Consider the following 18,146-nt stretch of genomic DNA (forward strand, 5'->3'; position numbering starts at 1 on the left):
CTGCGGTTTTTGATGCTTCTACTTAAAAGACAGGTGTCATCTGTTTGCTCAGTGTTGATGTGAAATAGTTAACTTTGTCGTTATTTCAATTTTTTCTTCTAAGAATGAGCACTTGTAGCCGTCCTGCCTGTCGTCTGTTTTATGCACAACAAACCAAAGAACTCCGGAAGAAAAACTAAAAAAAAAATCACCACTGCCCTTAAAAATTGTTGATTTATGGAAATAGTTGTTGAGGTACGCTGTGAACGGGTGGATGTAAACAGCTCATCCCTGAGTGCGACCTTGACCAGAGAATGTACTGCGGTCTGTTTACTGCATGTATGTAAATGTAGCCATTGTCTTGGCTTCTTTTCCAGGATTAGCCCTTCATTTTCTTGGCACAGTTCCTTCACCCAGGGCTGTGTCTGCTGTGTACACAGATCTACACAAAGCCCCCGATGTCATTTCACTGATACTGTTCTGTCTCACAACAGCGGGATGTGCACAGTCTCTTCTGTTGTTATTATCAATATGCCAAGAGCAGAGGCGACACACGTTTATTTTAATGTGTTTCCATGACTCTGACCTTGACGAGATTTTTCTTCTTCTGCTGCTGCTGCTGCTGCTGCTGCTTTCTGGTGTTAAGTGACGTCCTATCATCAGTTATTTTGACCTTATGTTTGTCAATGTCAAAGCCTTTTTTTTTTCTAATTCTGGGCGTCCGAGAGCACAAACACACACCGGGGTCCTGGCCACCTTTCTCAACCACAAGCATTAATCCTCAGGAGTTTTCCAGCTGTCGTTGAGATGACCGGAGCTGGAGGCAGCTCAGTGACAGCAGGGTGGGAGGAGGGTGTTGGTGGAGGTGTTGAGATGGGCTGAGGTGGGGGCCTGATAATCACGCATGAGAGAAGAAAGGGCAGCGTGGTGGATGGAGAGAAGCTCCACTGGGCTGACTTTTTTTTTTTTTCCAAACAGTGTCCCCATTAAGAGGACTGATGTGCATCTCTGTAACAAGCCATAAACTCATTTGGCCTTGGGAGCATAGAGAGAGTCCTCAATGTGTTAGGATAAGTCACTCCTGAGACCACTAAAAGCCATTATTAGAAGGTGTTTATTGAGCTAGGCATGGCCTAGATACAGCTTAATATCCTGAGAACAGTTATAGCCCATAATTATATTACATTTTGGATGAAGGCTGGCCGTGATTAGATAAATGATGAATAGCTCCATCAGATAAAAAGACGGTGCTAAGGTTTCTTAGCAGATAATGCACTGTTGGCTTCTATTTTTTTTTTTTTTGCAAGGACTTGGAACATTTGCTTTCCTTTTCTTGACTGTATTGTTTGACAGAAATGGAATTCATTACACAGACAAAGGTTTATATTACACGACCGTTACCAGCTTCCTTTGTCTGATTTCTTTCACCCACACATCTCTCTACCAGGTGTCAATTCAATCCCCTCTTATGACTTTTAAGCTGAGTTTCAGCTTCCTGCTTTTTGTTTTTATTATTATTGTGGCACAGCGATGTGTTATTTTTCCGTAGACAATGCCGCAGTACAGCTGCTAATTACAACCGCTGTCTTGCTGTAAAAAGAAATTAAGCATTAAAAGAATTTAAAAAAAAGATGAGAAGAGTTTATGACTGAGTAGCATTTTGCTGTCACTGTGCCTTTTGTCATATTTTAATTACAGCAGAATCACGTTAGAGAGCTCGACTCCTGGCAACCGAGCCAGTGCGGTTGTGTGACACTGAGGAAGCATTGTACACAGTGTGGGAATCATATCGGAGACAAAACTTAAAGAGATGCATCAACCTGCTGCGACATGCGTGTCACACTGTGTGGGCTCAAATAGAAAACAATGGCCGCAGCTGTTGTAAATCAGTGTTAAGAGGTTGTCTCCCATACACAGTGAAGCTAAGATACCGCCTGTATGGACTCATCACTGACGCCCATAAACATGCACATATGCACATATGCATCAATCTTAATGCTGCATTATTGATTGATCGTCCGTGATTAATGTCCTGAAAGATAGATAGAAAGAAAGATTAGATCATAACTTTGTGTCTTTGTCAGCACCAAAAAAACCTCAAAGAAATTATCTTCCCAGTTTGCTGTGGAAGAACTTACCTGTCCTGACCTCAAGGCCCCCAGACATTCATCAAACTGTAGAAATGCAAGGACATATAGTGGCTGGCTGTCCACATACTTTTGTCCATAGTGTGTACCTCACCGGCTAAAGGAGGGTTTCTATAAGCGGAGGCAATGCTTCTCATTGCAGGGTTTGATCATCCTCTCTTTCTCTGCTCTTAAGTATCAAATAATGGGCAGCAGTGGCTCAGTGGTATAGCAGGGTGGTTCAATCCCAACTCCTCCCTAGTCACTGTTGTGTGTCCTTGGGCAAGGCACTTTACCTGCATAGCCTCCAGTGTACTCACTGGTGCTTAAGGCGCTCTTTGCTGGGCTGCCTTATGCAATTTCCCCATTGTGGGACTAATAAAGGTTTCTTAATTTAATTTAAAGGACCCAAAAAACATCTTTAAAAATGAGATCATCGCTGTAGATCCTCTGTCAGTCAAGCAGTGACAGTGATAATGTGATGTTCTTGTAAAGAAGTTTTACAAAGTTACAACACTTTGTCCATTATCTCAATGTGGAATTTGCGCAGATGGTGCTCATGGCTCAGTAGTTAGCACTGCTGTCTCACAGCAAGAGGGAGTCTTAACACTCCCACAGCTAACATGCAAGTGTGTGTGTGTGTGTTTTAAAGTGTTCTATAAACCCATACAGGTCAGATGACAGGCAGCTAATAATCCTTTTTAAAATGACATCACGGTGTAAATGTGGTGCCCTGAAAGTCCCATTGCCAGTTGACTTTTTCTTGAGTGTGATGTTTGAGGTCATCAATATGCCCCTGTGAAACAAAACAAAACAAAAATCAAAAAGTGGCCATGAGTAGCCATTTTTAATGCTGAATAAATGATGTTCAGACACCACTTCAGCAGAGACAGGTACAATCTGTGGCTGAGATGTCAAAAGTGTTGCAGAAATGACAAGCAAAGGTGCAGCTTTTGTGTTTTCATCTCTGTCAATCCAATCTATTTAAAGGTAGGGTAGGTAGGCAAGCAAGTACCAAGTACCAAGTAAGAGTTTTTTGGGACTGAATAGTAAAATTGCCAAAAACTTCAGAAGTCAATCCCTATAGACCTTCTTGTTGAAATGTCCACATGGGACAATGAGTTTGGTTCTTGATAGATAGAAAGCTGTCCATCTTTATACACTATATTTCAAGGTGCTTGCATGTTTTTTTTTATTATTTTTGGTTACTAGAGGCAACAACTCCGCTCAAACTCTATGGTCTTTATTGAGTTTGTTGTGATGATTGCAGTTCACCCTGCAGCCTCTAGGGGCTGCCTCCAAAAGTGAGTCAATCCCCCATAGACTCCCATGTTAAATAACTAACTTAACAGCAGAAATAACCATGTTTACTGGAGAAAACAATGATAAGACATAAGCATATAGTGATTTGGAAGTTTGACAATGGAAAAACTCAGCTTGTCTTCATGTTTTGGATCCATGTCTTGCTATGGTCTGACAGTAGACCAGCACCAGCTTTACACATGAAGTAACGTGTCCCTCTGAGTATAAAGCAGGTTGTATTGCAGGTTTGTAGATCCATATTTTTGTGGGTCTGGGTGCATACGATGAAAGATGAGTCAGTCTGCTGCATCGACTTCAGGTGTTGTATTTTTAAAACCATGCCCACCATGTCTGCAAACAACCTGCTGGAGTACTCTTTGAACATCACAATATCTCTGGTTGAATAGTGTTTCTTTTGAGTGATAACGCCGCCATGACCAAACAAGAATTACTGCTGAAGTCAGAAGTCAGAAGTTAGATGACAGTGTTTTGAATTGTTTCATTTTCCTCCTTTCCTTTTCTCTGTGTTTTTTATGGTGCTGCCGTCTTTTTAAAATGTTTTTGACATTTTGGAGAAAGACTCTATAAATCTCAGTTCAAGCCTCTCTGTATGTAAGCAGCGTGGTGCTCAGCCTGAGAGGCAAAGGATTTAACTGACATTTTTAAATAGGTTCAATGAATAGGTTCATCGGGACTTTAATTACATTCACTCTTTAACCGAGAGTGTTGTTGGCAATGGGAGTGGATCTTGACAAGCCAATGTGCTCTTATGACACCCCACCCACATGCCGCCGCTGTATTCCTGATTGCCCCTCTATCTACAGGCAGCGCGGGCACACCACTGAAATCACTAATGCTTAATTAGCAGATTAGGAGATCCAATTAGGAGATCTCCTCTGTCTCAAATCAAGCCTCAGTCAACACGTCCTATGAAAATGAGACACTCCACGTTCCTGCATGACGTGGGCGTTTCTCCCTCTGCCACACTGGCCACTCCTGATTGACTGTTGTGCGCTTTGTTTAGCCCTGTGGACACCTCGTTTGAAGCCCCTTCTTGATTAATCATTTATATTTCAGTGAGACTGAGCGGCGTGTTGGCACTGAGATAAGCCCAAACTGTGGTGATGTAATATGAATGTGTGCCACTTTTTTTGGTTGGTTTTCTCTTATTTTTACACCAAATATAGGAAAGTAAGAAAAAGTAAATGACAGTATGAGTGGAAACCAGGGCCGGCCCAAGGCATATGCGAAATATACGGTTGCTTAGGGCCCCCAAGAGCACCAAAAGTTTTTACATTTACATTTTAAAAAATAACATTGATTAATACAAACGAGATGATATTACACATTCAGTAGCATGTATTACGCACAGTGCAGCCTATAGGATGATGAAGCATCTGATACTGAGGTGGTGGTATGAAATTTTGCTTAGGGCCCCATAAAGGCTTGGGCCGGCCCTGGTGGAAACATTAGAGATGAGGTGATCAAGACAACATGCACGATAATGAATTTATTCATTGTCTTATGATGTCCTAATAATTTGCCTTCTGTTCTGAGAGTTTTGCAAAATGGTCTGCAACGGCAAAGTAAGGCTACATTAAGTGCTTTAATAACCCGTTTGCCCTCATCAACACATGGCAACAGCCGCATTGTCATTTAGCAAAGATTCTGCAAATGACATCAGATGCAGTGTTTGAGGATCTGTCCTGAGAGGCCAGTGTAGAAGGGCTGTTTTGTGTTTTCCAAACTTTAACTGTTTATTCTGTCAAGCAATTGTGTATATTTAAAGGTAGAAGGGCAAGTACCAAGCAAGATTTTTTGGGACTTTTAGATAATATATTGGAAGTATTCTTTTGGAAAGCTGTCTATCTTTATACACTATATTTCAAGCTGCTTGCATTTATATTTTTTAGTCACTAGGGGGCAGCAACTCAAAGCTCAAACTCTACAATCTTTATTGAGTTTGTTGTGATAATTGCAGTTCACCCTGCAGCCTCTAGGGGCTGGCTCCAAAAGTGAGTCAATCCCCATAGACTCCCATGTTAAATACCTAACTTAACAGCAGAAATAAACAAATTAATTATATCAGGCATTAAAATTCTAAGTAACTTTGGGCAAAACCATTATGAGAGTCAGCACACGCTGCTTCTGAGACTGCCTGCTTGCTGCAGCTCCACCTTTTTGTTTGTATTTGAAGTTGTATTTTTTTGGTGGATTGTGACGATCAGTTTGCTGAAACTGGACTGAGACAATAATTAAAGATCTCCAGACTTCTGACAGAATTTTCTAAATGACTTTAGCCACTTCAGAGTATTAGTTTTTTTCGTGACAGCACTCTTGTTTGTAATTAATAGTATGAGCTGCAGTTAAATGAAGCAGATTGTCACAGTAGCCCGGTCTGATGTGGATTTCCGATGCTTTCTACCCACGACAGAAGTGACGTTCAAAGACAAGAAATAACTGTAATTGTCTTGAATGTGCACTTCTTTGATTGCTAAAACAATGACCCATGCGATTTTAAGTTTGACTTCCCCTGTGAGACAATGGCACAAAAATATACTGTATTTTATTTGGTGACAGTAATTGCTCATAAGTGATACTCATACTCATTGATATGACATGCAAATTGCTTTACATGGGCCTGAGTGCTTCCAGAAATTGACAGCGCATCCAGACTTACAAACAGGACTCATTAAGAAATGGAATCCGGAGACCTGTTTTTAATGCTTTCTGGTTATAAACTGTTATGGCTACGAGAATTATTAACACTGCTGCAGCAAAGTGGCCTATCAGTGATAAAATGTGAGGTATTTGTTGAACACAGATGCTTTATTAATTATTAATTCATCATGTTGGGTTCACACACTGAAAGACAAAAATACAAAACAACAACAAGCTGTTAGATTTCCCATTAAAAAGGTTTTATATGATGTTTAACAGACGTCAACAGCTTCTGGTTAAAAAAATAGGACTGTGTTTTGTGGGTATTATTAAAGAGAAAATAGCTTAAAAACATGGTGATGACTCATCCTGCACTAGCATGCAACTACCGCAGCTTGGCCACAGAATCATAATGATTCCTATTGGTCCTATTATATTGTAATAGGATCAATACAGTAGCAGGGGTCCATGTTAGGAGGTATGTTAGGAGGTAGTGGGGGTGGTGCAAGCAGCACCTCAGACCTTCACTCAGCTGTCCGGGGTTCTGGCCCCCCTGACACCATGAGCTGTTTTGTTTTTGTCTTCAGTTTTTGCCTTCTCCTCATTTTCCTGCAGAATTTTGAGAGACTTTATAACTGTGCTGATTAGCATTCTAATAGCACCTTCAGTAGACAGTAACAGCCACTAGCACCACCAACAGTCCACATGTTATGCTTGTATTGAGTAAAGTAAAAGGCTGTTGGACCTCTTCTTGTTTATGCAGGTAAAGCCACGACACAGACCTTATTATTTCATGAGGCAACATGATATTATGCAAAGTGTGCTGTGGAGACTTTGATTTTTTTCTCCCCCCACCTTTAAATTAATTTAAACCAGGAAAATTTTTATGTAGACAATCAGGAAGCTCAGTCCAAGCCACCTCCACACCACACACACACACACACACACACATGCTCACCTCCCCACCCAAAAGCCAAAGTCCACATTAACATCGTAATAGGAAAGTGTGTTAAAGCACAGCTCTACAGGCTGACAAGAGCGAATTGGATGTCAGAAGGATTCCTGCTCAGTTTAATTGAATCTGCCCAGCACTAAAAAAGAAAATCTGAAGTCAAAATAACCTATTAGATCTATCAGGTAATGTTTTGTTGAGTTTGACAGGTAGCACTGCACACTGCCCCCCCCCCCCCCCCCCCCCCCCCTCGCAACTTCAGTGCTGCTGCAGGTCTGGTAATGCAGGGGTGTAGAGATTATGTTTCTCTCTGTTTCTCTTAATCAATGGTGGCCTGCTTTGATTTCAGGGGCTCACTCAGCAAAACCCCCCCTGTGCAGAACTGTACTGCAGAAGCATGTTTTTTCCCAGCTAATTGATGGTAGGGGTCTGAAGGTCTGCTCTACCTGAGCTGATTTCTAAGAACCAGCTCCTCCGCCTGTCCATATGTTCTTCTGAAGTATCCCAATAAGCCACAAACATACATTTCACTCCCCCACCATCACCTGCCTTTCTCTCCTGCAGGCGGTGAAATGCGCCCTCACTCTGTGGCGTGAAGGACCAATCAGGACCACAAATGGATATTAACTCAGGGTTGTCATGGATCCCTACACCTGATCAATAGCTTTCACATAGCATTGCAGGCAGGAGCTTGAGGGGCTTGTTGTCCAGTGTCAGATGTTTTCTTATCATTATAAACAGCTTCCAGTCTGTGAATAATTTGTGCAACTTTACGACTGAGCACTGAACCTCACAATCACCACAGCAAAGCATGATGAATAGATTTTTCAAGAAAGGTAAAACTGCTGAGTGATCAGACACTCTGGCAACAATATAGTAATTGTTAATCAATTTTTGATTGCAATCCAAACGGTTATTGTTGTGGCAATTTATACAGTGGGTTATTAAAATGTCAGCAAGCAACAAAGAAGCCAGACGGTCATGGAAAAGACATCTTTGTTATGTCATGTAGCAGGAAATAAACAAACAAAATAATGACATGATTTATGTCACATATGAAGAATTTAAATAATACTCGAGTGTAACATTCTTCAAAAGACTGAAAGAACACCAAGAAAATTCACACCAAGGTGTTTCCATACACCAAGATTAAATATGGATTATGGTGTTAAAATAAGAATTCTGGAGTAGGTTTAGATTAAGGAAACGTAATCCAACCATCTTCTAAATTGAAAAAAATAGGAAGTGAAATGTAAAAAAATGTGTCTATGACAGGAATTATGAAAGTATAATTAAGCAGTTAAAGCTTAATTATAGAAATTATAAAGTAAAAATATATAGATTTGAACACATTTTTTTGGACAATATATGTCAAAAAATGGAAAAAGATTCAGGCCATAACTGAGCTAAATGTTGGCTAAATTTGATTTATGCCAAAAAAAACAAAAAAAAAACATAATGGACATCTTGTTGTGCTTGATGGGAAGTACTAAGTTTTGAAACTCCATTTTTTAGGTTGCCATGGTGATGAGTCCTGCCTGTAACCAAGATATAAAACACTCCATTGCTTAAAAAAAACATATATTTCCCCAATTTCACAAACTTGTAAACCCTTTGTGTCTCCTAAGAGCGATATTTAGCACATGAAAAATGTTGTTTTGGTGCAAGAATCTTTATGTTCACTCCTTCCATTGACACCAATGGTCCATAAAATCCTATGTGACAGTGATCTTCACCTTTGTCTCTGATGTTTTCAGAGCTTTTATTCCGGAACAGTGTAGCCATTATTTGTCTGTAAGACTGTCCTGTCAAAGGATGGATACATGAAATGTATTTCTTTATTTTTATTGGTAAAGACCTTCTGTAATAAGAGCTGGTGTTGCTGATATTTGTGTCTGCATGTTTTTTTTTCCTGTAAAGAAAAAAAGCAGCAGACTCTACATTTACTGACGGCTTCAGCCCGCGGCAACTCTCCTCCAAGAGACAATCATGTTTCAGTGCTGTTAGAGTGGCACATTTTAGACACTGCAGCTCCAGCGTTCCTCCATTTAAATGCCTTACATTCAGCATAATCTACGTCTCTATCAGGCTTAACTTCCAGACGTCCCCCGCAGGGATGGTGGCGGCTGATTGCTGTTCACGCAATGTGAGTTTCAACAGTTCTTTTCTCTCCTGCTTTCAGATTCACGAGCTGGAGAAGGAGCACCCAGAACGGTGGACCATGCAGTTATTGGAGGAGTTGTGGCCGTGGTCGTGTTCGCCATGCTCTGTCTACTCATCGTCCTGGGACGCTATTTTGCGAGACACAAAGGTAAAAACCTGAAAATGCAACACTTTTAATTGGGCTTTGACTGAAACTGAAATTATTATTTGCTTACTTATATTTTTAAGGACACTTGATAAGGCTTTTTTGTCTGTACCAATGGGTGGATTGAGTGTATATTCCTCTTTACTTTTGTCTCCCTTGTCCTTATATCACTGAGAGACATCTATTAAGGGTACGGGTTACCAATGATGAGTAAAATTACATTTTTCATGCAGTCCTGCTGCATAGTATAACAAATCTTGTATGCCATCCTCATAGCACAGAAATAATTACAATCTATAACAAATTTCACACTTTAATATTTCCTATGCAGGAGGAAATGGGATTGGGTGCATTAACCACTTTGGAAAGGAAGTACTGTAATTGAGGCAAATTAAAGGTGCAGAAAAAAACACTTTCCTTTTTTTTTTAATGCTGATACAGAACTTCCCCTCACATTTCTGCCCAGAAGCATGTGAGCTGTCTGCCAGTGAATCTCAGTGGTGAATTGAAACATTTCTGGTTTAAATAGTCTGTGTTAGAGACATGATTAGTGAGCTTGAGGCCTAAAGAAGTAGGAGATTCTAACACTTAGTCTTGTGGAGCATCAAGTCTGCATCTTCCAGAAAGCTGCCATCTTCACTACCAAAATTGCCACCACTGAGCTCCTACAGGAGGTTGTAGTCTCAGGAGGACAAGTCAGATGAACCCCTTGAATGAGAGTCGACTTGTGCGCTGAAGCATTGTCCTTGTGGAACAACCATCCATCCATCCACTTTCTAAACTGCTTACTCAGTAACAAAATGAAGAAGCAAAGCAAAACCCTGTCTCCTCCAATCTCTTCCAGTTCCTCCTGGGGGATTCCCAGGCAGCTGCCAGGCCAGCCTAAACATGTAATCCCTCCGGCGGGTCCTCCTTCAGTTGGGCTTGCCTGGCAAACCTCTAAAGGAAGGTGCCCAGGGATCCTGAGCTCTCTTGTTGTTGATGTGCCCCAGTAGCCATCTCAGAGATCAGCATAGTCAGCCCCTGTTTATAATGTGACCCTTTTCCAAGGGTCCATTTTAGAATCGACAGACATCCTGACATGTCGTGCCAAATCTGCTTCCCACAGTACACGGTAACAGCAGACAACATGCTCCTGGGAGATGCTTGGTGCCAAAGTACAGTTGTGTTCTTTGTTAAAGTCCTCCATGCGACTTCATCAACTCTAACTGGTTGATGGGGGATACAGGTTGATATGGGTGGATCTCATATGGCTGTATATGGTAAAGTCCCAAACACACTTTGTCTTCAAGGTGCAGAAGATAAGTTCAGATTTTGTGAATCCAGCACCCTACCTCCTCACTATGGTCCATGGGTGTTGCCTCCACGTCCCTGTGGACCTCCTTGGGTGTTAAACGGAGCTCATTTCCACTTTTCTACCTTAGAACACAAACTTATCAGTCACCACTGGTGGTTTGTCTTGTTTACTAGCTGTGCTGTCATCAGCCCTTCACTCTGGATCTTTAACCATGTGGTGCAGGCAGCGTCTATGCCTGTTGCCATTTGGGGTTTTATGTTTGTAGTTTTCAGCCATCATCTGTTCTGATTATATTTCACTCCATAATGTCATATAGAGACATAGAACAGCAGCCAACCTGCCAAATAGAATGATTAAAAATACAAATAGATGATCAGACTTCCAGCTCTCAACAGTTACTTTCAGATATTAACAATTAATGGGCAAAACTTTGAAACATTAGCTCGTAATAAACTGGAATTATCCTTTAGTGTTCACTACTGAATAACTGTCACAGTGCTGTTTTCCTCCAAGCGTGCTCACAACACGTTTTCAGTATAAAATGGCAATAACATGAGAGCGCGCACGTAAAACGGAGGCCACTCTGACTAATTGCATATGGCTTGAGAGGTAAACTGTTTATGAGGTAAAGTGCCTGCAGGCCAGATATGAATATTCATGACATAATCACACACACACTGATTGGTGGCTGCACCTATGCAGAGCAATGTGGAGATGTGAGGCCAGAGCAGCCACTCAGAAAAATTGGAATTGGTAAGAAATGATTACTGTTTGAGGCGACTTTTAACTGCCTCTGCCAGAAACTTTACAACAGTTACCTGAGACGACCCGCAGACTGTAGGCGAGGAGCGGTACGAGTGGAAGAAGATAACCTTAACGGATAATTCCAGTGTTTTTAAACCTATTTTTTCTGTCAGCGGACAAAGCTAATATTGATCAGGAATACTTTAAACTGCCACTGAAAATGCATGTGGAGCATTTGTACAAAGGGCCCTTAGCAGCAGCGCTTGTTTCTGAATAGAATCCCCTCCTGCAGACTGATGTGTTGTTGACAAGCAACACGCTGTTTCTCTCCTACAAGACTCAAATAATAGAGAGTTTTTAGATGCTGGCATAATGTATGGCTCTCATATGTCATCATTATTCTTACTCAGCAGGAGTAGCTACAACTGTGTCAGAAGCTAGGTCAAGGTGGATCAAGGTGGATCTGTGGGCAGGGTTTGAAGCTCAGCGTGGCTCTGCTGCTATGACAATAGTCTTGTAGTGGCCCCCCCAAGAAGATTCAGGAATGGTTGTGGATGACTTAAACATAGGTACCAGGACCATATGATTTGTTTCTTCCAGGCTCTCTGTGTCATGAAGAACAAGCCACTAACACTACACTACACTGATTGATGAGCATAGAGTGTATACATTTGAATGAACCCTTCAGATTCTGAGGTGCAGTGAGTGTTTAGGAGAAGCTACAACTGTCATTTCCGTGTCTGTCACACCATCATTGTTACACAATGTAAACTGAGCCCGCCTCCAGACAGGGATGCATTTTAACCCTTACTCCATGGACCCCAAAGGATGCTGCTAGCTGTATACCTAATCTAATAAAGAGAAAAAAATCTGCTAGAGCAAGAGACATCAAAAACTGATGATGCTATGTTGTCTTCTTTATTGCCAGCTAAAGGAAGGAGGGAGTCCCCTGGACTCACATTATGTTATCATACCATATACCTTATATACAGAGGGTAAAATATGACTTCACACAAGGACATTTTCTCCTGTGTGGTATCCTATCCAGGTCACGGCATCACTGAGCACCTTGCTTCTATCCCCTCAAACAAATGTCTGCTTTTATTTTGGTGACGCGCTTCCTCATCCTATCAAGAACGTTGCCATGATTTGCTAAACCTCTCCTGTGATAGGAGGTGAATAAATCTTGTAAATTAGGTTTGAAGTGGCCGGGCTAGTTCTCGCTCTGTTTTTTTCTTGAACTTGACAAGGTTAATTTGAAGGTGTGAGCCGCGCTCTTCGCCACACTCATCATCATTTCAAAACCCTGATTTTCAGGTGCCAATCTTAACTGAAAAAGAGGGACAATGTTGTATAATCGGAATATTACAGCTTTCTGGTTTGCAGTGTGAGTAAATGGGCACGCGGTGAAGGATTTGCATAATTAGGTGCTGTGAGATGGAGGGGCACATTTTAATCTTTTGTATCATCTGAGCAGCAGGCTATTATCCGGAGCGTGACACTGTCCTCTCTCTCCCCACTCCTCCTCTTCCTCCTCCTCCTCCTCCTCTTCCTCAGGTACCTACTTCACACACGAAGCCAAAGGAGCGGACGATGCAGCGGACGCAGACACAGCCATCATCAACGCAGAGGGTGGCCATACCAACTCGGACGAGAAGAAGGAGTACTACATCTAATCAAAACAGGACCCCTCACTCTGGTGTCCTCTTTGGGACACTGAGCTTGTTTTTGGGGACGGGACGGGGGGGTGGGGGTTCGGGGATGACAGAGAGGTTGGAAGATCACTTTTAGTGAGAGTAGAGGGGTTAGATGAGAGTTTTGACGGAAGGCCTGGTTTTAAACCATTGTTTAGTCTAGTCTGCAGATGTAGATGGAATGTTTCGTGTGTTTAAAAAAAAAAATCTAAATCAAAAAAGGACAAAAAACGTTACGGGCCGGGGTTTTCGGTAACAAGAAAACGGGGTCGGGTTGGGGGGGTTGGGGGGTGGGAGGGAGGAAGGGAAGGTGCGCCAGACGTTGCCAGAAATCACTGTAGAGAGCTTCACCATTCGACACCTCCCTAACTGCTGGTACGAATTTTATTTAGTTCAACCATTTGCAGAAAATTCTGTGCCTTGTTCCGATTTTTTTTGTTTTTTCTCCGATCCATACTTTGTTTTGAGCATCATTTGCATCACCTCGTCGCTTCCCTTTCTCATCATTCCGCCACTCGTAGTTATCAGTGTGCTATTGGCTTTTTTTTTTGTTTTTTTTTCCGTATGGGGGTAGAATTACACAGCCACTTTATTCATTTCTCTAAATGTGTCCACACACACACACACACACCCCTGCAAAACTCTTTCCAGTATACTGTGATTCGTCTCAAGCCATTACTTCCCCAAACAGCTCCAAAACTGCATGGAATGCTTTACATATCAATGTACAAAGGACAGGTTTGTTGTACCAGTCCCACACCCCCACACCTCCTCCAACACCACCACAGATGAAATCAAAAAGAAGCGGCAGATAACATTAAATTCCCATTTTACAAGGCTAGTTAATTTTTCGCAAACCTCACTTTATTCCTCTGGCTCTTAAACAATTAACGTTCTTAGTAAAGAGAAGAGAATGATTTTTCCTCACTGTGCTGCCGTCTCATTATTTTTGAATTCTTTCCTTTTGTTCTGTATTATTTTTCTCCTGTTGGGAGGCCTGTCCTCCTGCCGGCTTTTTATTGAGTTGTAATAATGAGTTCCAATTGATTTCCATCTGCTCTCCCAGCAGCAGAAAACTTTTGGTTTTGTTTTGGTTTTTTTTCCTTATAAAATGGGAAAGAAGAAAATAATTTTTTGACACTCTTAACAGTCTTAAAAAGAGGCTGTTTAAAGAAAAATATTGGGTCTTCATATTCGGCCAATCAGCTGCCAAGAAAGATGAAATCAGCCTTAAACCAAACTCCAGACAAAGACTCATTCAGATTTTCGTTCCAGAAGGTCCAGCTCCTCCCATCACAGTGGCTTCATGTTATCTTATACACACACACAGTTCAATGTAAAATCAAGCCAATGGAGTCACAGCTGTATTGTACACTAATCCTTACTAAGAAATATTTTTTACAACTTACTAGAATTCCAGCTTCGTGGGTTTTATCGTATCACACACACACACCCATTGTGAGTTTTGTCGAACTGTAAAGCAAATGTTTGAGAGAGACAGACACGTCTTTACGCTTCCATCAGCTCATCTGAAATATATATATGTATATATATATATTTTCCCTTCAAAGCAGCTTTTCAGTGCTTAAATATTTGGTATTTTTTGCATGTTCGTCTGTGTGCTGAAACCCCATCTTGTCTGCTTCTCCATCGCCTGCCAAAAACTGAATGAGAATCCGTTTAGCTGTGCCAGCTGGGGGGCACTTGGGATGCCAACATTAATTAATTGTTTGTAACATAACTTAATACAAAGGTTGTGCTCCGTGGTGTGGATTATGGTTTTACATTAATGCCCTGGCTTCTTAACATGGCAATGAGGGTCTAACTGGTGGCATTGTTTGTCATTATTATGTGTTCACACAGCAAGCAGCACGCTTAATGAGTCCTTCTCACAATGTGACAGCTGTGGGCGGACTGTTTCACCGCACACACTCACGACAAACTCCGACAGTGGCATCAGCCATACCTCACCTCAGGTATTATGTTTAAAAAAAGGCATTAGGTTAATAAATGACACATTTTATCACTACGTAAAATCAAAACTTCCAGCGTTTATTTTTTTATACACATAGCGCACTTATCATTTTTTAAGATTTTACACCAATAACCACAAGCTTAATGGCTACGTAGACAGCTGCCAGTTACTATGTAACTGTTTGCTTTGCATGCTTATGAGTGTACAGTGTTTTCATAGACGATGTGTATTATGGAGGGAAGGCTTTTTTTCCGAACTAACAGCTAACTTTTAGCGGCATAATAATTCCTCGCATCCACAGATTAAAAATACATGTTGTTTTTAACATGTGGACACCAAATAAACACAAACTTAACATGGACAAACAATGATATGTGCAAAGGAAAAGTGCATAAAACACTGATGCACAATGTTTTGGGACTCAAACTAAAAGCTAAAATCAGACTCAAGTTTAAGAGTAATGTCGAATTGTGGAGCAGTTCAAAAAACATAAAAGTGATTTAAAAAAAAAAACAGATCGTCAGTGAGGAAACCATTTCCACAATGTTGCCCTTACTAGTGTAAGATAACTGTGTTGTGTACACTCTTGTGTTGTCATAGTGCACATTTCTTGCTCTGCATATCGATCTTCTCCCCAGTTAATCAATAACTATCACTGTACTACTTCAATTTCTTCAAAGGTATTTCATAAATACCAACACATGACACATATCAATACCACCGAAAATGCCACTTGAAGGCCACACATTTACGACCCCTACCTGATCGGGTTAATAATGGATTCTTTGGGCCCAGGTTGTGTTGCTTGCCGTGTGTACACGCCTTATCAATACATTATATTGTCATGTTAAAGCGTTTGAGTGGATTTCGTCAATGTGTGCAACACATTACCAGTGTGATAGCTTTAATATATCATGGTCACGCATGAAGACAGCATTCAGTCTTTCCACATTGAGACTTTTGGGAGGGGTGGGTGGGGGTACGGGTGGGGGTGGGTGGTTGTCCAAAGGCATTAGAGAAGGATTTTTCTGTAAAAAAATGCATCGTGCAAACTTTCTGCAGCATCTGTGCAGTTTGATTTTTTCTTTTTGTTGTGGGTGGAGCACTGTGGATATGTTATGAGCTTCTTCATTGGATGTGGCAGTTGTAGTTGGACGGAGCTACAGTCCAGGAGGGATGTTGTTGCAGTTTAAAAAAATGTCCAACTCTCTCTCCTTTTGTTAAAACTTGAGTTAATTTAAGACATCGTGTACTCACAGAGGAATTACCACTAGGTTAACACTGTACGCTGATGACACTGTTTTGTGTTTGTTAAATCAGATGGGTGAGGGTGGGGGCGGGGATGGGTGGGGTAGGGTTCGGGTATTGATTAGGTTAGATGTTTCACGGTCTGGTGTCCGATTAAAACTTATTAACTGACTTGTTATCGTTGCTATATGAATCACTGAGCAGGTGTCACTTCATCTGTAAGACTGAGATTGTGTGATTTGTATTTTACAGTGAGCACTATTTCGCTTCGGTGACATGTGGCAGCTTCCATTTTTTAAATCAGACTTCAAAACATGTACGGTACTTGCCAATAAATGAATAGAACTGAATATTGTCTTCTCAACGCTCAATGCTGATACAATAATATTTTATTTGTGATTCTTTTTTTTGTTATTTGGGGATGCCTGGACTTTTTTCGTTCTCCCAAAATTTCCAACAAAACAGCTTAAAAAAAGGATTGAATTTGGCTTTAATTATTCAAAAAACTGAAATATACATCAAGGTGTTTATGTTGTTTTATGTATCAGTTTTAAGTGAACACCCGGTTAAAAAAAACATGGGACGTGGTCTTAGAGCGAGGTCGTTATCTCCACATTCAATTCTTTTGATAATGTCCTGTCTCAGGTTCATGCGTTGCTGACCGATGTGACTGCATCTCAGGTAGAATGCAAAGTTTAGGCCCCACCTACTGTATCAATGACATGAACGCAAGTACAAAACATTCATCAGATCTACATTACTTTTAAGTCCAAGAGGCAAAATCGGTGAGATATTTTGCGTATATGTTGTACATGTTTTCTGTATTTTTCTTAATATTTGGTGCACTGTAAACGATGTGTTAAGTATTGCTTTGTGTTGACATAGGTCATAAAGAGTACGATGTTTATCGGATTGAAGCCGGATCAGAAACTTGTCGTGGCTGTACTACTGTCACTTTCAATGCACCACCGCCTTCTGAAAAACTCCCAAAAAGTTTGGATTGTTTCACCAGTCATTGTTTTTCCGATCGATTCTTTTTGTCTCTCTGCTGTACTTGGGAAATGTCAATGTGTATTAATGGAGAAAAAGGAGTTCCACATTCCCATACACATTTTGTATTGGTTCATAAATAGACATTTTTACAAAACAATGAAGAGTTCTTGTCTTAATAAAAGAGAAATGATATTAATGTCCAAAATAATCAGTGTTGGTATTATTGATTTTTTTTACTTCAGATGTTCATAGATCATGCACACTCTCACGGACACAGAAACATATTTTCATTAAATACAATATTTTCAAAAAATAAGTCTAACTGTGTAAGGTAGAGACCTCATCAATTATTGACATGATGAGTTCATGATCTAGTTTTAAGTCTCCTGCAATGCAGCATGATGTTAAAATTGCAATTTATGATCACATTAAGAGTCATCATTAAAAAAAGTCACCTGTCCAACTCGCAGCTACAATAACAAACCATCATCTCGCATTCAATTCAAATTAATCAATGAGTGTAGATGGAGCTGAGGTGTATCACCGCCTTTAGATGTTGCCATTAGTTATATATAGAGGCCTAAACAGCTATTTATGTGTTTATTTGGACAGGATTACATGGAGGTCTACAGGGTCAACTCACTGTTAGAGTTAGCTCCAAGTGGCCATTTATGGAACTGCAGGTTTGTTTACATCGGCTTTATATTAAAGCCACTCAGTATATGTTTGACTTGACCTCAGTTTAACCTGTTGTTGTTCACCACTTACCATCTATTGCACACGTGGATACACAAGGAGATGAAAGGCTGTCAGGAGCATTGTTGTGCTGACCCCTGCAAAGTCCCCAAATGTGGGAATCTCGACTGC

General features: G+C 40.8%; 1 protein-coding gene across 4 annotated transcripts in view; it reads left to right on the forward strand.

Annotated features, from left to right (window-relative positions):
* cadm1a (cell adhesion molecule 1a) overlaps nucleotides 1–13,302 on the forward strand; it is a 329,313-nt gene extending 316,011 nt beyond the window's left edge. For all 4 annotated transcript variants that reach the window (XM_028421291.1, XM_028421293.1, XM_028421294.1 and 1 more), the window contains 2 exons: nucleotides 9,203–9,331; nucleotides 12,927–13,302. In XM_028421291.1, the coding sequence (XP_028277092.1) occupies nucleotides 9,203–9,331; nucleotides 12,927–13,045 (248 nt within the window). In that variant the 3' untranslated portion in view covers nucleotides 13,046–13,302. The remainder of the gene's footprint in view (nucleotides 1–9,202; nucleotides 9,332–12,926) is intronic.
* The last annotated feature ends 4,844 nt before the right edge of the window (nucleotides 13,303–18,146 follow it).

The sequence above is a fragment of the Parambassis ranga genome, chromosome 14 (assembly GCF_900634625.1).
Source record: "Parambassis ranga chromosome 14, fParRan2.1, whole genome shotgun sequence".
NCBI lineage: Eukaryota > Metazoa > Chordata > Actinopteri > Ambassidae > Parambassis > Parambassis ranga.